General features: G+C 45.8%; 2 protein-coding genes across 5 annotated transcripts in view; both read left to right on the top strand.

The window, feature by feature from the left end:
* Positions 1 to 22,808, top strand: part of LOC120999662 (gastrula zinc finger protein XlCGF57.1-like) — a 35,187-nt gene extending 12,379 nt beyond the window's left edge. For 2 of the 4 annotated variants that reach the window (XM_040430666.1, XM_040430665.1), the window contains one exon: positions 20,017 to 22,808. In XM_040430666.1, coding sequence (XP_040286600.1) covers positions 20,028 to 21,983 — 1,956 coding nt within the window. In that variant the 5' untranslated portion in view covers positions 20,017 to 20,027 and the 3' untranslated portion in view covers positions 21,984 to 22,808. Of the gene's footprint in view, positions 1 to 9,607; positions 9,731 to 9,801; positions 9,970 to 20,016 lie in introns of those variants that run through there. The other 2 variants (XM_040430663.1, XM_040430667.1) reach the window with 2 other exon arrangements.
* Positions 1 to 25,326, top strand: part of LOC120999664 (oocyte zinc finger protein XlCOF6-like) — a 2,208,135-nt gene that overhangs the window by 802,769 nt on the left and 1,380,040 nt on the right. The gene's annotated exons all lie outside the window — the stretch shown is intronic.

Genomic DNA, 25,326 nt, shown 5'->3' with positions numbered 1-25,326 from the left:
TCCTCCCATGAAATCCATTCTTGTTTAGTGTTTTACGTATCGTAGATTCGCTAACAGGGATGTTAGCATATGCCAGAGACTTCTGTAAATCTTTAGCTGACACTCTAGGATTCTTCTTCCCCTCATTGATCAGTCTGCGCTGTGCTCTTGCATTCATCTTTACAGGACGGCCACTCCTAGGGAGAGTAGCAGCAGTGCTGAACTTTCTCCATTTATAGACAATTTGTCTTACCGTGGACTGATAAACAGCAAGGCTTTTGGAGATACTGTATAACCCTTTCCAGCTTTATGCAAGTCAACAATTCTTAATAGTAGGTCTTCTGAGAGCTCTTTTGTGTGAGGCATCATTCACATCAGGCAATGCTTCTTGTGAAAAGCAAACCCAGAACTGGTGTGTGTTTTTTATAGGGCAGGGCAGCTGTAACCAACACCTCCAATCTCATCTCACTGATTGGACTCCAGTTGGCTGACACCTCACTCCAATTAGCTCTTGGAGATGTCATTAGTCTAGGGGTTCACATACTTTTTCCACCAGCACTGTGAATGTTTACATGGTGTGTTCAATAAAAACATGGTAACATTTTATTCTTTATGTGTTATTTGTTTAAGCAGACTGTGATTGACTATTGTTGTGACTTAGATGAAGATCAGATCACATTTTATGACCAATTTGTGCAGAAATCCATATAATTCCAAAGGGTTCACACACTTTTTCTTGCAACTGTAGAAGGAGGAGGGGAAATGAATCCCCCCAAAAAAGAGTGTTAGTCTTAGATTTCCCTTGTATGTTATCTCCAAAGGTAGTCTTAAACACAACAACCGGGCGCCACCGGGGAGGAGAGAGAAATCTATAGTGAGTAGGGAAGCGGATCGGTGGTAGGCTGGATACACAGCAAGGATAGCTGTATATATTAATGACAAAGCAAGTGTCACAGGGCGCCGGCGACGCAATCTTCCTGCGCTGCGCCGCCAGCGTCCTGCCTCTCTCCCTGAGCAGCGACGCATGCTGCATCCCCGTCTCCCAGGTAACAGGGGGCGGAGCGGACCCGACTGCACTCCGGACCCGACTGCACAGCTGTGCGGTCAGCGTCCTCCGTTCCCCTGGCAACAGTATCAGGCTGAGCACCGAGCTGGCCACTCGGTGCTCGGCTTCTGTGTCTGAGCGGGTCATGTGACGCTGGCACGTCACATGACCTTAGCCTTTCACTATTTATACAGGCAGCCTGCTGGCCACAGGTTGCCTGCGATTTTGGTCCTGTGCCTAACTGCTATTACTCTGTGCTTCTGCTACCCTGGATTTTGACCCTTGGCTTTTGTTCCTGATCCGACCTCGCCTGCCCTTGTGTACTGACGTGACCTCCAGGTTTGACCCTCGGCTTGTACTCTGACCCGTCCTTGCTATTCCTTGTGTACTGACGTTACCTCCAGGTTTGACCCTCGGCTTGTACTTTGACCCGTCCTTGCTATTCCTTGTGTACTGACGTTACCTCCAGGTTTGACCCTCGGCTTGTACTTTGACCCGTCCTTGCTGTTCCTTGTGTACTGACGTGACCTCCAGGTTTGACCCTCGGCTTGTACTCTGACCCGTCCTTGCTGTTCCTTGTGTACTGACGTGACATCCTGGTTTACCCCTAGGCGTGTTTATTTACCGTCCTTGTTACCCCTGCTCGCCTATGTTAGTGTTGAACCCTGGCATTTTAGTATTGCTCCTGACACTTTACGTGACTTTGGATCCATCTGCAGGGTTCCCTCCTACTGCCTCTGCCTGGCTATATTCTGTCTCTGTCCGCTCTGCCTCTCTTCACTTACAGAGGTTAGGGACCGTCGCCCAGTTATGCCTCGTCGGCTAGGACGGGTAGTGTAAGTAGGCAGGGACAGAGGCGTGGGTGGCAGCTAGTGGGTGCACTTCCTCTTCCCCACTCCCTATTGCATGACAGCAAGTGGAAAAAAAAACAAGAAAAGAAACCAGCCACAATGTCGGCGCCAATCACCTGTGTGAAATGGAGTATGATAGGATGGTATAAAAGGATCTAGAACTGTTTAGAGTGAATATTTAAAATATATATACAATTCGTGAGTAGAAGGGCGGCCGTGCGTTAATAAAGGTACAGTGGTTAAAAAGGGGGTTAAAGAACTTCAGTCCTGGTTGCAATTATAGGTATAAATCAATAAATAAAATAAAATGAATAAGGATAAAATAAATAAAATTATACATATAAGTAACTCACTTCACAGGGGGAGTCTGAGTGATAAGCATAAAACACCCAAAGGCTAAACTCCCCCGGCCAGGATCGCTTGTAGAGTCGCAGGAACAAACTGCAGTCACCATACGAGGGGCTTCTGGAATATTCCTTTTATTGAATCAAGGCTCAATGCGTTTTGGGGGCTGCGTAGATACCCCCTTCCTCAGGAGCAATGTATAAGTAAAAGCATATGGAGCATACAATGATAGGTATGGGCTATTTATACCCATCCATATTGTGTATCCATTAGGAGCACATGTGTCCGGGCGGGATGAGGAAATTATGTCACTTCCGGTTTTGGTGGGGCATGCATTCCACTTTTCATATTTTTTTGGGAGGATCAACCACACCCAGCTGAGACTACTGGCTGGGTTTATGCTCCCCGAAACAGCCGGCCCAGATCTGCTTTACAGCCATTCTAACAAATAATAGTGTTGACACTTAAAACTACCGGCTCTTACCTCACCAAGGCCAGGAACCTCAGTGACACATACCTTCCATCAATGACGGCCTCTTGCGCCTTTCTACATACCTCCCCCCTTTGTTCAACCCTGAGGGGGTGAACACCGGCCAGACAATGTACCCGGGACAGGGCATCTGTGTTTCCCTGTAACCTGCCTGCCCTATGTTCCACGGAAAATTTTAAGTTTTGTAATCACAAAAACCACCTGGTGACCCGAGCATTCCTCTCTTTTGCCTGGCTCATCCACTTGAGAGGGGAGTGGTCGGTCAACAGACAGAACTTTCTCCCCAACAGATAATAGCGGAGAGACTCGAGTCCCCATTTGATGGCCAGGCACACTCTCTCCACTATGCTGTACCTAGTCTTGGCTGGGGTAAGCTTTCGGCTCAGGAAAACAACAGGATGTTCCTCCCCATTGATGTCCTGAGAGAGTACAGCTCCGAGGCCTACTTCAGAATCATCGGTCTGTACCACAAACTCCCTCTTGAAGTCAGGCATCACCAATACCGGGGACCCACACAGAGCAGACTTCAAAGTGGAGAAAGCCTTTTTTTCCGCCTGCTCATTCCACTGAGCCGTCACTGACTTGCGTCCCTTCAAAAGGCCTGTCAATGGTGCGGCGACTGTAGCAAAATTAGGGACAAACCTCATATAGTACCCCACCATACCCAGGAACGACTTTACTTGCCGAGTAGTGACCGGTCGTGGACAATTCCTAATTGCCTAAATTTTGTTTACCTGAGGTTTGATAATTCCGCGCCCAATTACTTGGTACTTGGTCTCTTCTAACCCTATTGCGCACTTTTTTGGATTAGCGGTTAAGCCAGCCTTCCTAAGGGAGTCCACTACAGTGTGTATTTTAGGTAGGTGACTTTCCCAGTCGGTGCTGTGGATAATGATATCGTCCAGGTATGCCGAAGCATACCGACGATGTGGACGGAGTACAATGTCCATTAGCCTTTAAAACGTAGCAGGAGCGCTATGTAGATCTAATGGTAATACCTTGTACTGATACAGCCTCTCTGGCGTGATGAAAGCCGTTTTTTCCTTGGAAGCCTCTGTCAAGGGTACCTGCCAGTACCCTTTGGTGAGGTCCAACACAAAAAAATACCGGGCTTGGCCTAACCTCTCAATAAGCTCATCCACTCAGGGCATGGAATACACGTCAAACTTGGACACCTCATTCAGTTTGCGGAAGTAGTTACAGAACCGCAATGTCCCGTTCGGATTGGGTATCAAGACTATCAGACTGGCCCATACACTTTTTGACTCCTCGATAACACCTAGCTGGAGCCTTAGCTGCACTTTCTCTGCGATGGCTTGTTGCCGAGCCTCGGGTACCCGGTATGGTTTTAACCAGACTTTTGCCTGAGGCTCAGTGATAATGTCATGTCGGACTATGGTAGTGCGTCCAGGAAGGTCCGAGAACACATCCGTGTTCCGACTAATGAACTCCCTGGCTTCCTGAGCCTGTTTAGAAGAGAGGCTGTCAGCAATTTTCACTGTGGCAGCCGCTTCCCTTGCTTCAGACAGAGGGGCCGAAACCACCTCCCCTAGGAATCCTGGTCGTGGGCTGTCTTCCATACCGGTTTCCCTATCTTTCCAGGGTTTGAGCAGATTCACATGGTACACCTGCTCTGGCTTTCACCTCCCTGGCTGGTGTACCTTGTAATCTACCTCTCCAATTTTTTCAAGCACCTCATAGGGCCCCTGCCACCTAGCTAAGAACTTACTGTCTACGGTTGGTACCAGAACCAATACCCGATCACCCGGGTTTAAGGTCCGGACCCGAGCCTGCTGATTATAGATCCTACTCTGGGCTCGTTGCGCTGCCTCCATATGCTACTGTTTCCATCCGTCCTTGCATCTGGGTGACGTACTCAACAACACGTCTGTGAGGTGTGGGTTGTTGTTCCCACACCTCTTTTGCCACGTCCAACATACCGCGAGTGTGTCTTCTGTATAGCAGTTCGAAGGGCGAGAACCCAGTAGAGACCAGGGGCACCTCTCGCACTGCAAACATTGCATAGGGTAGAAGAAGGTCCCATTCCCTCCCATCCTTAGAGACCACCTTTTTAAGCATATTTTTAAATGTTTGATTAAACCTCTCTACTAGGCCATCCGTTTGCGGATGATACACGGACGTTCATAGCTGTTTTATGTGGAGCAACTTACAGAGTTCCCTCATGACCTTGGACATAAACAGGGTCCCTTGGTCAATCAGAACCTCTTTGGGCAGACCCACGCGAGAAAACATATCCATTCACTGCTTAGCTATGATATTGCCTGATGTATGCCACAGTGGCACCGCCTCCAAGTGCCTCCGAGTATGTGTTGGTGTCTTCTAGCAGACTTTGGTAACGGGCCAACGAGTTCCATAGCGATTCGCTCGAATGGGACCTCGATAATCGGGAGGGGTACCAGAGGACTACGGAAATATGGCTGGGGCCTCGTTCTCTGGCAGGTTGGGCAAGACTGTAGAAACCGCTATAGAATCCGGTCCTGTGTTTTTTGCATTCCCAGATGACCGCCGAGAACATGCTGGTGGGCTAACTCTAACATGAGTTTGTGATAAGCCTTGGGCACCACCAACTGTTCAATGGATTCACCTCAAAACTGGTTTACTCGATACATCATCTCTTGATGAAGCACAAAACGGGGAAACACCCCCGTAGACATTGAGGTCGGCTAGTCCGGACCTGGCGGCAAGTCCTCCTTGTCTCCCACCATCACACTTAGCGGTGTTGTCTCCCCCTCTTCCACCGAAGCGGTGGTCACCCCTACCGCTGGCCCTTCGGACTCAGGTTCCCAGGGTTCTGGTCTCCCCCCTGAGCCGGGCCACTCTGCTAGGGTTACATCTGTCTCACGGGTATTGGTAACTTTTGTATCCGGCCACAGTGGGAAGTCTCTCCCAATTATTAGTTCATACGGTAACTTTGTGGTGATGGCCACCTCATGAGTCCACCTGCCGGCCACTGTTGATAGAGAAGCAGAAGTTACAGCTCACGATCCTTTTCACGCTGCATGGGAAGGGGCAATCCCCAGATCAAATGCAGCAAAAAAGGTCCCAGCAGACGTTCTAGTTTTCAATCAGTTGTATTCTTTTATTGTAACTAACAAAGTAATAACAGGATGCGTTTCGGCCCGTCCAGCCTTTCTCAACTGCCAACTACTGTTGATAGAGAGACCAGGGCGGTGGGATAGTCTTTTAAGTCCCCATAAATGCACATAACGCCGAACTTTTGGCCATTATACTCGACGGACCGCACCAGGGCAGCTCTTACCATGGACACCAGGCTCCCTGCATTCAGAAGTGCCACCACCAGAGTGTCCCCCACTTCCACGTGGCACAGGGGGCTATTGTCTACACTCTCGGAGGTACCTGTGGCACACAGCTTCCTGGCATACAATAAGTGGCGGTAGCCATAGCTGGTATCCATGGGGTCACCCCGATGGGGACAGTCAGCCCTTATGTGTCCAGACTCGTGACACCTACAGCAAACCACCGGGGCTGGGTCTGTAGGGGATACTTCCGGGGCGGGTTTGGCTGGCACTGGCCGCTAAGTCTGGGGTGGAGATTTCCAGGGTTTGACTGGCCCCATCCCACAAGAACCTCCCTGCAGATTTCTGGTGGCCTTGTAGCGCTCCACCAGGTCGACCATCTCTTAGGCATTTCCAGGAGACACTTGGCCGATCCAGTGCTGGAGAGGGTACAGCAAAGCCCTCCAAAACACATCCGCCAACAGACGGTCCAGTATTGCAGTGGGAGTCAATATGTCAGGCTGCAGCCATTTCTGCAACCGGTGTAGCAGGTCATAATATTGTGGTCTGGCGGGTTCAGCCGAGTTAAATTCCCACTGGTGCACCCACTGAGCCCGGACCAATACATACACTCTCACCAGGATCTCACCTTTTACGGTCGGGTAGTCGACCGCTTGATCATTGGGAAGAACAAAAAACGCTTTCTGGGGTCAAGACGCCAGAGACGGAACGACGACCTCAGCCCACTGGTCTCGGGGTAACTTTTCCCTCACGGCCACCTTTTCAAACATTGCCAGATAGGACTCGATGTCATCTAAGGGGGACATCTTAGGGATCGCCGCACAGACAGCTTTCCGGGCATCGTGGACGTTCTTGGATGCTCCGGCCGCTTACAACGCCATTACATGTTGTAATAGCAGCTGGTTAGTTTCCTGCTGCTGCTTGTTAGCCTCCCGCTGCTGCAAGTTAGCCTACACGAGGGCTTTCACGAGCCTCCATTTTGTCAGGGGACACGGGTCGTAACCTTGCCGGCTTAATATAGGACATGCCCTTGTGCCCGGGAAAAACAAAAAACTTTTCGGCCTTCAGGCTTTCCTCACTGCGTTTGCCCGAATCCGATACCAATTGTGGGGTTTTGCTGTGGTTGACAGGCTAGCGGAGGCAGTATAGAGGCAATCACAAAGTCTTTAATTTAAACAGTTCGGTGTTTATTCACACATAAGGAAACACAAAATGACCGTTCACAGTCTTGGTGTTTGTTCACACCATGCAATGTCCATAGAACAAAATCTTCACCTGGTTAGCAGTTTTTCCCCTAGCCGTCCACAGCAGGCTTTAGGTGCCTGTTTTCCAGAATGTAGCTTCCAATCCTTTAGCACACCAATTCACAGATCCCAAACCAGAGTCTCCACAGCTTCTCTGTCAGATGGAGGATAAAACACACCCAGCTGAGACTGCTGGCTGGGTTTATATAGGCCAATAAAGACCCAGCCTGGAGCGTGGGGAGAAGCCACCCACCCAGCACTTTGGCTACTCCCAATAATAGCTGGCCCGGATCGTCTTTGCAGCCATTCTTTCAAATAATAGTGTCAATCAGCACTAGCTGCATCTGACACTTAAAACTACCTGCTCTTACCTCACCGAGGCCAGGAATCTCGGGAGCACATACCTTCCGTCAATGATGGCCCCTTGCGCTTTCCTACACTAGTAATAAAACAGAAAAAAGACAGGAAAGGTGAAGGATTCTTAGACTCTCTGTAGTGATCGGCATCTGCCCATACACAGGATTACACAGTAGTGAAGAAGTCATCTGGGGAGTTTGTGACACCCTGTGTGTCAGGAAAATGGAGCAGGACCCAGAGCCCCATCACCGAGCCTCCACCTCATTCCCTGATACATGAGCAGAAGATCCTAGAACTTACCACCAGGATCACTGAGCTGCTGAGCGGAGAGGTGAGCGCTGCTGGGAATGCTGGGACATTATACAATAATTCCAAGGGAGGCGTCTGGTAATGACTGTATCCTTGTGTTGTCAGGTTGCTATAAGGTGTCAGGATGTTGCTGTCTATTTCTCCATGGAGGAGTGGGAGTATTTAGAAGAACAAAAAGATCTGTACAAGGACAGAAAACACATGGCTGCAAGGATATTAGACCTCACCCTAGAGATCATCACCTTGATAACTGGAGAGGTGAGAGTTTCACATGACATCACTCTTATCTCTAGTAATAAAACAGGGAAATGTCTGGAAAGGTGAAGGATTCTTAGAATCTCTGTAGTGATCGGTGTATCCTCATACACAGGATTACACAGTAGTGAAGAAGTCGTCTGGTGAGTGTGTGACACCCCGTGTGTCAGGAGGATGGAGCATGACCCAGAGCCCCATCACCGAGCCTCCACCTCATTCCTTGATACATGAGCAGAAGATCCTAGAACTTACCACTAGGATCACTGAGCTACTGAGCGGAGAGGTGAGCACTGCTGGGAATGCTGGGACATTATAACAATAACGCCAAGGGAGGGGTCTGGTAATGACTATCCTTGTGTTGTCAGGTTCCTATAAGGTGTCAGGATGTCACTGTCTATTTCTCCATGGAGGAGTGGGAATATTTAGAGGAACATAAGGATATGTACAAGGACGTCATGAGGGAGAATCACCAGTCCCTCACATCAGCGAGTAAGAGGATCCCTTTCATGACTGTAGAGATGAGAATAGTTCTGAGAGTCAGATTCCCCATCATCTGATCATCACATATAGACAATGTATTCAGTCACTGTGTGTATTTTCTACAGATGGATCCAGTCAGAGAAATCCACCAGAGAGAGGTCCCAGTCCTCTGTATTCCCAGGACTGTCCACAGGAAAAGCAGAATGTCCCACTGGATTATCAAGTAAGTGCAGCTGAGGTTTCTACCTATCCTCTACAGACTGTTGTCAGGGGCAAAACTAGAAATGGCAGGTTGACATCTCCCCCAACCCCCACCAGTACACAGGTCGCCGTCTGTTGCCATCTCTCCAAACACAAATTTGTGCTTCAAAACAGCCCCGGCTCAAATTCATCCTAAGTGTATGAAAGGGTCTTCCTGCCACATAAGCCTGCACCTGCTTCAGAGTCACGTCACTTGAGAATGTCATGTGACCCCGTGACATTATAGGATCCTTCAGGTCCATGGGATTTATACAGTATGTACAGTACACACACATTGTCACTTACAGACATTCTGGGTTACTTTGGGGCCATCGCTCTTTGCTGCTTCCGCAGATGATTTTCTTTGCTTCCTCATATGCCGGAACCCCAGCAGCAGTGGAGTATACTGTAGGCTCCATTGCATCTTGTTGTTGGCTACAAATGGTTTCTGGTGTCATAAAAAATTGTATTAAATGTTCTCCTGTTTGGACATCCACTTGGCAACTGAGATTCAATGTGGGTAAAAGTAAAGTCCTGCAGAGTAGATGTAAGTCATAGACTAAATGACAGCACAATGCCAGTCAGCTGCATCTACAACAGATACTGTCCTGTATTAACAGTCAGTGACTGACTCATCAGGGACAGAATCTTCCTGCTTTTGCAAAACATTATTACCTTCTCATCTAGAATCAGGTCACCACAAAGGACAAGAGCAACTGGATATAAGGTTCAGTTTCCAGAAGCAATGACAGGCTTTTTACCATACAATAATGTAAGAACTGGAGGTGATGAGCACAGCGTCCTCTCCAGGATAGGATCAGGTCATTTCATGCAGAATAATGTCACATTTCATATGTGTAAGATACTTGTCTGAATGTTGATCCTGTCTGATCACCACGTGAGGAGCTCCTTCTTCTTCAGGGCAGAAAGGTTCATGTCTTCTAGGGGTGTTTGATCTTCGCCTGGATATAAGATAAGCTAGCAGTGGAGTATAGTTTTCTGTTTTCTCATGTCTTTAATGTGGGATCTTTACTGCAGGAAAGTTCAGGTGGAACGACGAGTGAGCTCAGAAAACCCGGATCAGTGTCCGTGAATGGTAAGAACATTTCATACATCTCGTTTGACTGTAAATGTCTTTATTAATGGGAAATCTGATCGGAAGTTCAGAGAAACCTCCTCCTCCTGGATATAGTGCCCCAATATATTCATCATCTTCCTTGGCACCGGTACAATGTGACACAATATGGACAGAAACAATCACAAAAAGACTGGAGGGTAAATGCCGTTTCTGAGTAAAGGTCACATGATACGATTGGCCTCAGTTATAAACCTGTAGTATATGGACCCATGGGGTGTTATTATTATTATTAGGTGTTATTTGCACTGTATTTGTATTATTTTAATAGTACGTGCGTTTTTGGACTTGGTGATGCCCATGATGTTTCATTTTTTTATTGAATACTTTTTTTATTCTAAGGGAAGTGGGTGATTTGAATTTAAAATTTCTTAATATTTTTTCAAACTTTTTTAAAATCACCCAAAGTAACTATAACAAGCAATCATTAAATTGCCACTTGTATTCCGTAATGGATATTTATACATATACAAGATGCAATATATTCCAATGCAATGCTGCCTCCTGCAGGCCAGCATTGGAATATACTAGTAATTGACCTGGAAGCCTTGTGAAGGCTCGGGCCTATTACTAGTATGGGACTCCTTCCTTGATCTCAGCCAGGGGACGGTGGACCAGTCCGGGAAGCTCGCGGCTCCCAGTGTTAGCTCTCCCAGATGCTGTGGTCAAATGTGACAATGGCATCTGAGAGCGCCAAAACCGGGAGCCGATCGCTATCTAATCATTATCTGTGTATTTGTCATATCTAACTCTGAACCGATGTCACCGATCAGTACCCTAGCCTATTTCATATAATAGACCAGAATGCTGTCACTTTCTTAAAGGGGTTATGCAGCAATATATATTATTGATCCTCAGAATAGGTTATTGATATCAGATTGGCAGGGGTCTGACACCCGGTACCCCCGCTAATAAGCTGTTTGTAGAGGAGTGCTGCTTTTCTTCATTATACTGCCTGTCATCTTCACAGTTTGGGCGGCGCAGTGTAATGACAGGTACTCTCTCCATTCACTTGCAGCTGCCTCCTCTTCAAACAGCTGATCAGTGGGGGTGCCGGCTGTCGTACCCCTGCCAATCTGATATTGATGACCTGAGGATAGATTATCACTATATATTGCTGCACAACCCCTTTATTTTTTTCACTCACAGTCCTGGCTATATGGCTGGTGACAGTGCGTCTGCAGTACAACACCGCCAATGATATCAGACAGTAAGGGAATTTTTTTGTTTGTTGTAACTTAAGTGTATTTTACATACATAATGAAGTACTGATTGGTTCTGTCCCCTTACAATATTATATCACCTTTTTGTAATGATATTCCTTGTAATGTAGTGAGTCAGGGATCGTTAGATAACATGGACGTATCCCCCATTGTACTGAGAAGGCTGCGTTCCTGAGTGGTTATCTCTGCCCTGCGTGCCGCACATTGGACGTCCTTAGGAGGAGAGGCTGAAAGGGATAAACCTTGTGAACGACAGTTAATGGGAACTCCATTGAACATTATCCAGGTAGAATGTTGTAGATCTGTCTCTGTTTTCACCATGGGGTGTCGGCCATGTGCGACTACATGGCGACAGGAGTTCCCCCCCATATTGAATGAAGTAGGCGGCGCAGGCATGTGACGTCAGTGAGTTACGGCCGCCCGCCCTGCTCTGCCTGCTACAGGACATTTAGTAAGTAGTACAGATGGGGCTGGGGATCGGAACTTCAATGATGTCTATTATTATAAAATATTTAGACAATAAAGCAGTGAGTGAGCGGTGGGGTCGGAGTACAGTGACCGCACCGGCCCCGCTGAATTTGCATGACACCGGCCCCTCCTCCCTCTCTCGTCCAGCTGATACATGGCAGTCTGCGATGTAAAATGGCAGCATTCACCCCATAAGATGCAGGGGAATTTTCCCCCCACTTTTGGGGGGGGGAAAAAATTTGTCTTATGGGGCGAAAAATACAGTAATTAAAGAGAAGGCCATGCCTCGTGCGAGTGCTGCCTTCCTTTCATTGTTTACCTGCTTGTCGTCGACATCGCAGCAGTTAGCAGTGTAATTACAAGAAGCCATCCCATTCACTTCTATGGGACGGCTCCTTCCTATCCAAGTGTATTCGAGCAATCATACTGATCTGCAGAATGAAGCAAACATATTTTTTATGCCACATGGTAAAATGCAAAAATCAGTGGTGGAATTACTGTTGTTTTTTCACATTCCAACCCAAAAAGAGTTAACAAAAATAAAACATTAAGTTGTATGTGCCCTAAAATTGCAATAAAAAAATATAGAATGCAGCAATGGAACAATGGTAAAAAAGGGGTTAAGGGGGATACAAGGGATTAAAAATAAAAAAAAGGAAAGGTGCAAGAAAAATAAAGAAGAAAGTTGCCATAATATGTAAAGCACAAATAGGGCACAACAGCGATCAAAACAAAAGGAGGAGAAGATGTATCAAAGCTTGTTGAAACGAAAATGGAGTTGCTGCCCATGACAACCAATCAAATTACTTATTTAATTTTCCAAAGGTTGTCCTATTATAGTTGGAATCTGAATGGTGGCCACCTGCTCTAGTTTTGCTAATTTTCCTCAAAGCTCATTAAGCACTTGGGTGAGATATGGTTTTGTAAAGCACATAATAGGGCCATACATTAAGCGTATACACAGGGGGTGTGTACATGTTCATGCTGAATTTCCTTCCACTCATGATTTCTTTTATATTCATTTTGGTGGTATCTGTTGAATTTCTGGAACTTTTGTCTGTTGACATTGGGATGTTTTGGACTGTATGGTCTGGATAGAAACACCTGTCACCATTAGAGTTGAGCGGACACCTGGATGTTCGGGTTCGGCCGAACTTCACAAAAAAAGTTCGAGTTCAGAACCCGAACTTGACCCCGAACCACATTGAAGTCAATGGGGACCCTAACTTTCGAGCACTGAAATGGCTCTAAAAATGTCATGGAAAGGGCTAGAGGGCTGCAAATGCCAGCAAAATGTGGTTAAGAGCATGGCAAGTGGTCTGCAAACAAATGTGGATAGGGAAATGACTTAAAATAACATAAAATACATAAAAATAAAAAATAAAAATCTTGATCTAGGAGGACGAGGTCCATATGGAGTAGGAGGTTGAGGAGGCAGTGGATGTGGTGGTGTAGGTGATAGCTGTGGTGGAGGAGGAGGAGGTATCCTACACTGTTTTTGGTTTTAATTTTAATTAATTTTTTTAAAGTAGGGTACACCCCAAAATATCGGGAAATATAACCTGTGATAACCCCCTCCAGCCATGCTAAACAAACGTTCAGACAATGCACTGACTGCAGGGCAGGCCAGCATCTCCAAGGCATAAAGGGCAAGCTCAGGCCATGTGCCCAATTTGGAGACCCAGAAGTTAAAGGGGGCAGACCCATCAGTCAGTACGCGTTGGCGTGTGCACACATACTGCTCCACCATGTCGCACATCCCTGTGATGTTCACGATCCAATTGGATATCTTCTCTATTAACTTTCGATGTTCTTTTCTGCGCCTACCATGGTGATCACGGGTGGCGGGGAATTAGGGTTCCAGGCCGGAGAAGGGAGCGTGAGAAAGGGATACCACATTCAAGGGAGGTTAATTGTTTGAAATTAAATATAATCGAGCAGAAATGTGGGACAAATTATTGAAGGGCAAATGTGAGACAAGTTGTTAAAGTTTAAGCACTGAATGAAAGGAGGGGGCGCGCGTCAATTAAAGAAGAATTTTTTTAATTTATGTCCCTGTCACCTATGCAGAGCAGGGGTTTAATCACGGCAAAAATGGTCAAATGTCAACCAAGAATGTAACAGACAAATTAGTGAAATGTTTTTACCTGTCTACTAGGTATAGCAGGGGCATATCACAACCAAAAATTGGTGAATTTCACACGAGAATGTAACAGACAAATTAGTTAAAGTATAACTGTCATATATATATTTTTTTGGAGTATTGGATTGTGGTGATTAATATCACCTTGGTGGCCCTATTTAAACTTTTCACTGTGTATTCAATTACCCCTTAATTCCACATTTTTGTTCCCTGTACTGCCTACTTTTACCTGTGCTTAAAATAGGGTTGCTAGGCATGGTCCGTCTATCTGTTGAAGGACGGAGGACGCAGAAGCACGCTGCGTGCAAGGTCAGATAACTGACAGCCAGGGACTGTAGGTAAATGATTAAAGCCAGGTCCTCCCCAGCAGCTGATAACAGTGCCTGGGCTGTGTGCACTTCTCCCTGTCCCTGCGCTTGGCAGACGCTCCCTCACTCAGCAGAGCTGGAGAATGCAGAGTGGAAGCAGCGCAGAGCAGGGAAGGGAGATCTGCCATCTGCTCAGTGTATAAATGAAAGCAACATGTGGTAAGAGGACCCCTTTGTGCTGCAAGAGATTAACCCTTTAGGGGGAGGGCTCTGGTTACTGACACTTTTGGGGGGCTATTGTTACTGGCTAGTGAGGGCAGGCGGGATTAGCCTCAGGGTGAGGGCAGTGGCGGCCATCTTAACTGAATAGTGAAATTGCAGTTTTATGCAGACTGGTTGCTAAGGGCTGAATCTTATTAAATATGGGGTAAGTCAGTCTAATAGTAACTGATTCTGGAATATCATGTTATCAGTAACTACATATATGAAAATTGAAATTAGGGTCTAAATGTGACAGTTATCCTTTAAATTTGTTTACCTGTCTACTAGGTATAGCAGGGGTATATCACAGCCAAAAATTGGTGAATTTTACCAGAATATATAACAGACAAATTAGTGATTTTTTTTTACCTGTCTACTATGTACAGCAGGGGTATATCACACCCAAAAATTTGTGAATTTCACCCGAATATGTAGCAGACAAATTAGTGAAATGTTTTTACCTGTCTACTAGCTACAGCAGGGGTATATCACATCCAAAAATTGGTGAATTTCACCCAAAAATGTAACAGACAAATGAGTGAAATTACATAGTAAAATACGCACAAATAAAAAAAAATATTCTTGATTTATGAGGTCGAGGTCCATATGTAGTAGGAGTTTGAGGAGGCGGTGGACGTAGCGGTCTAGGTGGAAGCGGCGGTAGACGGAGGACGATGTAGCCAACACTGTTTTTTTGTTGAAATTATTATTTTTTTATTAGGTTACAATCAAACTGAGTGGGAAATATCCAAAATACAACAATGAGCTATTGCGCTGTAGTATAACAATGGCTGGGTGAGGCCGGTATACATGTCTATTCTGCACAAGGTACGGAGATCCATGCCTGGCTCATTTTAATGAACGTGAGCTTGTCCACATTTGCTGTGGACAGGCGCCTGCGCTTGTCTGTGATAACGCCCCCTGCCATGCTAAACACATGTTCAGGCAATACACTGGCAGTAGGGCAGGCCAGCACCTCCAAGGCGTCAAGGGCAAGCTCAGGCCATGTGCCCAATTTGGAGACCCAGAAGTTGAAGGGGGCAGACCCGTCAGTCAATACGTGTAGGCGTGTGCACACATATTGCTCTACCATATTGCTGAAATGCTGCCTCCTGCTAAGACGTTCCATATCAGCTGGTGGTGATGGTTGTGGTGGCGTGCTGACAAAGCTTTTCCACATTTCGGTCATGCTATCCCTGCCTTCTGAGGTGCTGGCGGTGCCCCAGCTGCATTACTCCTCCTCTGCCTTCGTCTTGTGCTTCCACTGTTACCCCGCTGTCAGGTGGGAATGCCACCAGCAGCGCGTCTACCAGCATGCTATTGTACTCGCGCATCTTACGATCACGCTCCAGTGATGGAATTAAAGACGGTACGTTGTCCTTGTAATGGAGATCCAGCAGCGTGGCCACCCAGTAATCAGCACAAGTTAGAATGTGGGTAACTCTGCGGTCGTTGCGGAAACACTGCAGCATGTAATCGCTCATGTGTGCCAGGCTGCCCAGTGGCAATGAAAAGCTGTCCTCTGTGGGAGGTGTATCGTATGTGTCCTCTGTATCCCCCCCAGCCATGCAACAGTGATGGCCATGAGCTGGTTTGGGTGCCACCCTGCTGTGAACACGGTTCCTCCTCCTACTCCTCATCCTCCACCTCGTCATCCTCCAGAACTGTGCCCTGGCTGAACAATTGTGTACCTGGCGTTTGTGGGTGCAGGAACCCACCCTCAGAGCCACTTGTGAATGACTGGCCGGAAACCCTATGAAATGATCCCTCTTCCTCCTCCTCCTGTGCCACATCCTCTTCCATCATAACCCGAAGCGTTTTTTCAAGGAGGCATAGAAGTGGGATAGTAACGCTGAGAACGCCGTTATCGGCACTGGCCATGTTGGTGGAGTACTAGAAACAGTGCAACAAGGAACACAGGTCTCGCATGGAGGCCCAGTCATTGGTAGTGAAGTGGTGCTGTTCCGCACAGCGACTCACCCATGCGTGCTGCAGCTGAAACTCTACTATCGCCTGCTGCTGCTCGCACAGTCTGGCCAGCATGTGCAAGGTGGAGCTCCACCTTGTGGGCATGTCACATATGAGGCGGTAAGCGGGAAGGCCGAAGTTACGCTGCAACGCTGACAGGCGATCAGCAGCAGGGTGAGAACGCTGAAAGCCCGCACTTTATGCAGCAGCTCTGATATATCGTGGTAATTTTTAAGGATCCTCTGCACCACCAAATTCAGCACATGCATCAGGCAAGGGATGTGCGTCAAACCGGCTAGTCCCAGAGCTGCTACAAGATTTTGCCCATTATCGCACACCACCAGGCCGGGCATGAGGCTCACTGGCACCAACCACTCATCGGTCTGATGTTCAATGCCCATCCACAGCAACTGCACGGTGTGGGGTTAGTCCCCCAAACAGATACGTTTTAAAACTGCCTGCTGTCGTTTACTCCTGGCTGTGCTGAAGTTGGTGGTGAAGGTATTACGCTGACCGGATGAGGAGCCGGTAGAGGATGAGGAAGCGGAGTAGGAGGAAGAAGCAACAGGAGGCAAACTGAAGCGCCCTGCAATCCTCGGTGGTGGAAGGACATGCGCCAAATTGCTATCCTCCTCAGGCCCAGCCGCCACTGCATTTACCCAGTGTGCTGTTAGAGAGATATAACGTCCCTGACCGTGCTTACTGGTCCACGTATCCGTAGTTAGGTGGACCTTGCCACAGATGCCGTTGCGCAGTTCACACCTGATTTTGTCCCCTACTTGGTTGTGCAGGGAAGGGATGGCTCACCTGGAAAAGTAGTGGCGGCTGGGCACGACGTACTGTGGAACAGCCATCGACATAAGGCTTTTAAAACTCTCCGTCTCCACCAGACGGAATGACAGCATTTCAAATGCCAGTAATGTTGAAATGCTGGCATTCAGGGCCAGGGATCGCGGGTGGGTAGGGGGGGTACTTCCTCTTCCGCTCCAGTGTTTGGGAGATGGAGAGATGAACGCTTCCGTGGGACATTGTGGAGATGCTTGGTGACCCAGGTGGTGGTGTTGCTGGCATATCCTCTGTTATCGGGGTGGCAGGTGGCACTGTCACTCCAGAGGTGGCTGAAAAGGCCGAGACTGCAGCAGAAGAGGAAGCAGGAGGAGCCAGAGTTTTTGAGGTGTCTACTCCACTGCAGCTCGTGCTTTGCACTTAGATGCCTGGTCATGCAGGCTCTGATTGCACAGCGTGCAAACCACTCGTGTCTTATCTTCAGCACATTGTCTGAAGAACTGCCACGCCAGGGAACACCTTGGAGCTGGCTTTGGCGTGCTCAGTCCCTTGCTGCGGTGGGCAGTAGCAGGCGTACTGTCTAGGGGACGGCCGCTCCTATTTTGCACCCTGCTCCCTCTTCTGCTGTGCTGGTGGCTCTGTGCCTCCTTCCTCCGAACTACACAGGTCACTCGCATGACCTTGATTCCATGTGGGGTCGAGAACCTCATCGTCCTCCACATCATCTTCCACCCAGTCTTCACCCCTGCCCTCCCTGTCGGTCTGTACACTGCAGAAAGCCACAGCGGTTGGCACCTGTGTTTCGTCATCATTCGAGACGTGCTGCGGTGGTCCTCCCATGTATCATCCTGAACCATAAGTGGTTGGGTATCGGTGCACTCAATCTCTTCCACTTCTGGGGCAGGGCTAGGTGGATGGCCCTGGGAAACCCTGCTAGCAGAGTTATCAAAAAGCAGGAAAGACTGCTGCATGACTTGGGGCTCAGACTGCTTGGCTGATTTGCAAGTGGGTGAGTTAAAGACTGATGGACATCAGCTTCAGGTGCCAACTCTGATATTTCAGCAGGAGACTGGGTGGTAGACAATGTAAAGGAACTGGAGGCACTGTCAGCAACCCAATCTACTATCGCCTGTACTTGTTCTTTCCTCACCATTCGTAGAGCTGCATTAGGCCCGACCAAATACTGCTGAAGGTTCTGTCGCCTACTCGCACCTGGGGAAGGTGTTTCACTTGTGCGTTTGTAGCTGGCACAGATCGACCACGTCCTCTCCCTGCAACAGGGGCTCCACCAGCAGCACCACGACCGGGGCCACGTCCCTTATTTGACGCTCTCCTCATATTTCTCAAATTTAGGATCTTGCCCAAATATTATTATTATTGCAGTATTTAAAGCTTGTATATCACACTGAAAGATGCAGCCAAGGCCGCAAATTTAGTATTTGGCCCAAAATGGGTGTTTTTTTAATAACAGAATAGAACAGCAGTATCTAACTCGTGTATCTCACACTGACAGATGCTGCAAAGGCTGCAAATTTAGTTTTTTGCCCAAAATGGGTGTTTTTTTTAAACCTAGAATATTATTGCAGTATTTCTAGCTTGTATGTCACATTTACAAATGCAGCATATGCCCAAGATGTAGGGTATTGCCAAAAATTGGTGTTTTTTTAAACCCTGAATATTATTGCAGTATTTAAAGCTTGTATCTCACACTGACAGATGCAGCAAAGGCTGCAAAAATAAGTATTTTGCCCAAAATGGGTGTTTTTTTTATTACAAAATAGAACACCAGTATCTAACGCGTGTATCTCACAATGACAGATACAGCAAAGGCTGCAAATTAATTTTTTTGCCCAAAATGGGTGTTTTTTAACCCAGAAAATTATTGAAGTATTTCAAGCTTGTCTTTCACACTGACAAATGCTGCAAATGCACCAGATGTAGGGTCTTTCAAAAAAATGTGTGATTTTTTAAACCCTGAAAATTGTTGAAGTATTGTAAGCTTCTATTTCACACTGACAAATGCTGCAAAGGCACCAGATGTAGTATATTGCCAAAAATGGGTGTTTTTTTAAAACCAGGATTATTATTGCAGTATTTCAAGCTGAAATTTGAATGTCACAAAAGCACATATTCTGTGCTGGTGCACTGAGCTTGCATAAAATGGCCGCCGCCTCCCACCTAACTAACAGACGGATAAAAGTTATTTTTCTGTGTCACTGGGCTCAGGGCAGGGTAAAAAGATTGTGCACTGCACCCACAAAACTAAATCTAGGTAGATTGCTGAGTTAACAAGCACTTCTGATAAAAGATTCTTTCCTATTCTCTCCCTCACAGCAGCAGCATCCTCTCCCTACACTAGTAACAGCAGAGTGACGTGCAGCGCTACGGGACTCCAGCTTATATAGAGGCTGGGTCACATGATGCACTGGCCAATCACAGCCATGCCATTAGTAGGCATGGCTGTGATAGCTTCTAAGGGCACACGAGTTAAACGCTTGTTGATTATCTGCTCTGCAGCCTTTCAAAAAGCGCCATAAAGTAGCCGAACACCTAACCGAAACCCGAACTTTTACTGAAAAGTTCGGGTTCAGGTCCGGGGTCCAAAAATTCAAAAGTTCGGTACGAACCCGAACTTTACAGTTCGGGTTCGCTCAACCTTACTTGCAGGAACTGTCATTCCTTATAATCAAGATTATTGGTTTCTTTAAATCTACCTTTACTGAAACTGTACATTATACTGTTATCTTACATGTCTTATTTATTTTATGTTTTCTGGCTTTCTATTGTTTTAAAAAAGCTTGAGAAAAAAATTTGCTTTGGGAAAAAAAAATACTTTTGTTTAATTTTCTAGGTAAAAATGGGATGAGAGTATACCATAAGAATCTTCATTTATCTTCCTATTATAAAGAAGAAGATAGCAATACCACACAAGCTAATTCAATAAGCCCTAATGTACCCTCAGTCCTTCATAGCGGAGATATATCCAATGATACCGCTGGTCAGAAGAAACCTTCATCTAATCAATCACTGACTGGCAAAACAAGAACTAAACACAAGTGTGGAAAAATATTTTCACATGGGACACCTTTTAAGAAGAAATCTAATCTTTCTTTACATGAGAGAAATTCCAGAGATAAAAAGTCATTTTCATGCTCTGAATGTGGAAAATCTTTTACCAGGAAATGTATTCTAGTTGGACATCTGAGAACTCACACAGGGGAGAAGCCGTATTCATGTTCAGAATGTGGGAAATGTTTTATGTTGAAATGCTCTAGAAAGAAACATCAGAGAACTCACACAAGAGCGAAGCCATTTTCATGTTCAGAATGTCAGAAATGTTTTAGTCAGAAATCTGGTCTTGTGGCACATTTAAGAATTCATACAGGGGAGAAGCCATTTTCATGTCCTGAATGTGGTAAATGTTTTAGTCAGAAATCAAATCTTGTGAAACATCTAAAAATCCACATAGGGGAGAAGCCATTTTCATGTCCAGAATGTCAGAAATGTTTTACTCAGAAATCTGTTCTTCTGACACATCAGAAAACTCACACAGGGAAGAAGCCATTTTCATGTTCAGAATGTGGAAAATGTTTTACCCGTCAATCATATTTTTTTCTGCATCTGAAAACTCACTCTGGTGAGAAGCCATTCTCATGTATTGAATGTGGAAAGTGTTTTATTTTTAAATCAAATCTTGTTAACCATCAGACAATTCACACAGGAGAGAAGCCGTTTCTGTGTCCTGAATGTGGGAAGTGTTTTCGTGTGAAATCAATGCTTGTAGCACATCAAAGAATTCACACAGGAGAGAACACATTTTCATGTTCAGAATGTGGGAAATGTTTTAGTCACAAATCACAACTTGTTGGACATCAGAGAACTCACACAGGGGAGAAGCCATATTCATGTTCAGAATGTCAGAAATGTTTTAGTAATCAATCTGCTCTTGTGAAACATTTAAGAATTTATACGGGGGAGAAGCCATTTTCATGTCCTGAATGTGGTAAATGTTTTAGTCTCAAATCACATCTTGTTAAACATCAGAGAACTCACACAGGGGAGGAGCCATTTTCATGTCCTGAATGCGGTAAATGTTTTAGTCTCAAATCACATCTTGTTAAACATCAGAGAACTCACACAGGGGAGGAGCCATTTTCATGTCCTGAATGTGGTAAATGTTTTAGTCTCAAATCACATCTTGTTAAACATCAGAGAACTCACACAGGGGAGGAGCCATTTTCATGTCCTGAATGTGGTAAATGTTTTAGTTTCAAATCACATCTTGTTGGACATCAGAGAACTCACACAGGGGAGAAGCCATTTTCATGTTCAGAATGTGGAAAATGTCTTGCCAATCAATCAAGTTTTATTCAGCATCAAAAAACTCACACAGGGGAGAAGCCATTTTCATGTCCTGAATGTGGTAAATGTTTTGGTCAGAAAGCAAATCTTGTGAAACATCTAAAAATCCACTTAGGGGAGAAGCCATTTTCATGTCCTGAATGTGGTAAATGTTTTGGTCAGAAAGCAAATCTTGTGAAACATCTAAAAATCCACTTAGGGGAGAAGCCATTTTCATGTTCAGAATGTGGAAAATGTTTTAGTCAGAAAGTTAGTCTTGTGAGACATCTAGGAATCCACTATGGACAGAAGTCATTTTCATGTTCAGAATGTGGGATATGTTTTATTCTTGAATCAAGTTTAACTCGGCATCAGAGAGCTCACACGGGGAGAAGTCTGACCTGTCTTCAAAATAGCTCATCAATATCAGATTGGGGGGGTTTCGACACTCGAGAACCCCACCGATCAGTTGTTTGAGGAGGCCTAATTGCAGCTTACAAAGCACAATGCTTTCCATTGGAGAGCGCATGTGCTTGGTATTGCAGATTAGTCTCATTCACTTGAATATGAGCGATCATTCCATATTGTTCCTGTAATGCTAATGAAATGATAAAGCCAAATTGACGGCCAGCAAATGCGGCATACCAGACACACTTTGCGCAAGCCATCACACTCTGAACACCCTTGAGGGCCAGGGTACTCTTCACCCACCTCCAGCAGGAAGGGGGACTTTGGCAGAGCCCTTTCCAGTTGTCAAATAGCAGGGCAGCTGGGCACACCATGACACTATGCACTGGTGAATAGGGAAACACGAGAATGGTCAGTAAACGTAAGCCAGGGCAAAAGAACCAGAAGACAACCAAAACCGAAGCCAGAGACAATAACCAGAGAAACCACTCACCAGATAACTTAAGATACAGAGCCAGGGAAGCAACTGAATAACCAGAAGTGAGTGGGGGAAGGGGAAGACCAGGTTTAAATATCCCTCCACAGACCACCTGACACTGCTGAGATCACACGCAATCACCACCCTCAGCCCAGGGAAGCATAGGTGGGTCCTGAGAGTGTGCAGAGGAAGGAGCCTCCCACCACATGTCTATGTTAGGAGACATAAAAACAGAGTTTCCATGGCAACAGCTGACGCTAGGGGCTCCTGCATCCTGGGACCCCTGACCAGCGTCAGCGCTGGGAATGATGGCGTTTTGTCTCCCAGCAGCACCACGATCCAGAATGGATCTCACAGAGTGACATGTGTGCATAAAGCGCAAACCTTTACTAGCTCTGCCCTCCGCAAGGGTTGAGGGATGCCCGCAGGAGGGCCAGAGACCCCTGGGAGAATGAGAGACAAGTCCGCGTGGTGACATACTTTTGGCAAGACTGCGTCTGGTTGCCTGACAGTTCCACTATATTTCTAGTTATTAAATGTAATGTATATTTTCTTGTCAGGTTTCTTAAAGAAAATATAAAAAATAAATGTCCATATAACTGTGGTGAAATTATTTTAGTAATTGTGTGAAACATCAAATATAATATAATAAATAAAGGTCCATAGAGATGCTAAGGACCTGCAGTTTATCTTCGTACTTGACAACACAGGGTAAATCCCAAACATTTTAGAGACATTTGTTTTGCAATTTAGCATCTGTAAGAACGGGTCTAGGTAAAGTCCAGTAGCGATATATGTCCCATGAAACTGTAGTAGGTGGCCAGAAAAGCTTTAGTTAATGCTAGCAGTTTGCTCTCCCAGCTGCAATCCAATTAGCACTGGTTAAAACAGAGTGTGAAATATAAGTAAATATATGGTATTCATTCTTTAACCTGTTTGCAAGGATTTGAACTTCTCTGGACAAAATGCCCAAGACAGGTACACAGGGACAGTTTTAGACAAAGTGTGGACCTGGTGAAAAACAGAAGGTATGCTTTTTCTGTCTGAGACCTGTGTATTAATCCTGCCTGTTTCTAAACTGTGACTCTTCGCTGCTTGCCCTAACTTTGGATTGCTTTCTCGGATATATATTAATGCTGCCTGCCCTAACCTTGGATTGCTTTCTCGTATACACTAGTATGCTGCCTGTCCTGCCCTTAGCCTGTCTCCTGATAAAGCATACTGCCTGACTCTTCAGTGCTTTGCACTGGTGTCTCTGATCTCCATCAGTCAGCTGCCACATACATTGGGAGTACTCCAGGAGGAAGCAACCATGTTGGTTCCCTGCAGCAAGTCAAGATCTCTATATATGGGTTAAACATTAAATACCAGGGTACAACCAGGACAAATGCCCTTAGGTTTAACCCAAAGCCAAATCTGTTAGTTGGCACAGTGTGTCCACACTCATTGTCTGTTACAGTAAGCTCAGGCCATGCATCCCACTGAGCCACTCCAGATAGGACTACCAGAACTCTTCCAACTATCACAGGAAAAATACAGATCCAATCATACCTATATGATGATTCCACTCGCTTGGAAGTTATTTCAACAGTCCCTTCAGTACTGCAGTAATCTGCTTTGTGAAGATTTTAGCTGCACATAGACTATCAAACAGTTATGGGATCTCGTAGTGGGTATCTATTCCTGACTGTAATTTTTTTAATCCCTGACTATCAGTGCAGGGTTGATGAGAACCATCTTACTTTTTTTTTACAAACAAAACCCCAGCTCCAGGTGATGATAATAATTTGTGAAGAAAACCTCTGTGCAGATTTTCATTAATACAGTCTGCCATAGGTTGAGTCTCTAAGGGAGAAAAAAGATAAAGAAGGACTGGAGGAGGTGTGGACCCAGGAATCAATTCTATTGCACAGTGGTAAGGATGATATGGTGGCAGTGATTCGGCTTCTTTCTTGTACAAAATATTAGCTAAACCATAATATGCTTCTGGCAGACCAAGAAGGTTTTGTGGTATAGCTGGAGGATGAGAAGGCTGTACAGGGGTCAAGCAGTTAAAAAGGCAGGATGAATCACAGTGTAGAATTTCACTAGAACTATCCAGAACATCTATGCTTACAGAGCCAGGGCAACCCTACCAACAGAGAGCTAGACTTTGTCATAATGAGCAATGAGATATTCTCTGATATACATATATAGTGCTTAACTTCCTCTAATAAATGAGAGAATTCTGCTTTGATCCTAGAGAGGTATCAGTGTGATTTTCTCCATCATGCACGACTTACTAAAAACTTGCAATTTGGAGCAGACAGTTGATAAGATAGCACAGCTTGTGTGCACCAAAAACAGTTGGCGCCCAACGTGGGGCAAGGGTGAAATTGTTCAGACTGAGCAGCTGCAAGAAATCATCCACTGGTGGGTTGGACGCATACAAGGGAGGAAACTGCGCAGCTCCGAGAAAGGTAAGAAAACTAGTTATCTTAACTAATATCCCTTCTGTGCCTCCTCTCTGTACAGTGGGTGGGACAGCTGTCTATCTGGAGACCAGACCACATAAGCCCTTGTCCCAAGAACTTGGTCAAATTATATTATCAACTGTCTGTGGTGTAGCTGGCCAGCTAAGACCTTTCCTAGGTTGCTAATACAGCTTATATGTTCATACCGATAGACCTGCTAATAATGTAATACACTTTACATGTTTATATGTTAAAGACAAAAGCAGAGTTATTTACTGTGAATTCATGTTTTGGATGTCATGTAACCGTTATATATATTGTGTTCATAAAAGCAGAAAAGATAATATGCCTTTTAATATTCATTCTATAAATGTAAGGTAAGCTCAATGACACAGTAGACACAGTAGAAAGCATAGAGTTAAACTGTTGTTATTAAGCAGGGGTCTGGACCAATCACAGCCAGCCTCACACTGCCCAGGAG

The sequence above is a fragment of the Bufo bufo genome, chromosome 4, assembly GCF_905171765.1.
Source record: "Bufo bufo chromosome 4, aBufBuf1.1, whole genome shotgun sequence".
NCBI lineage: Eukaryota > Metazoa > Chordata > Amphibia > Anura > Bufonidae > Bufo > Bufo bufo.
Note: the sequence above shows the minus strand (reverse complement) of the source record. Positions and strands in the feature narration are given on the sequence as shown.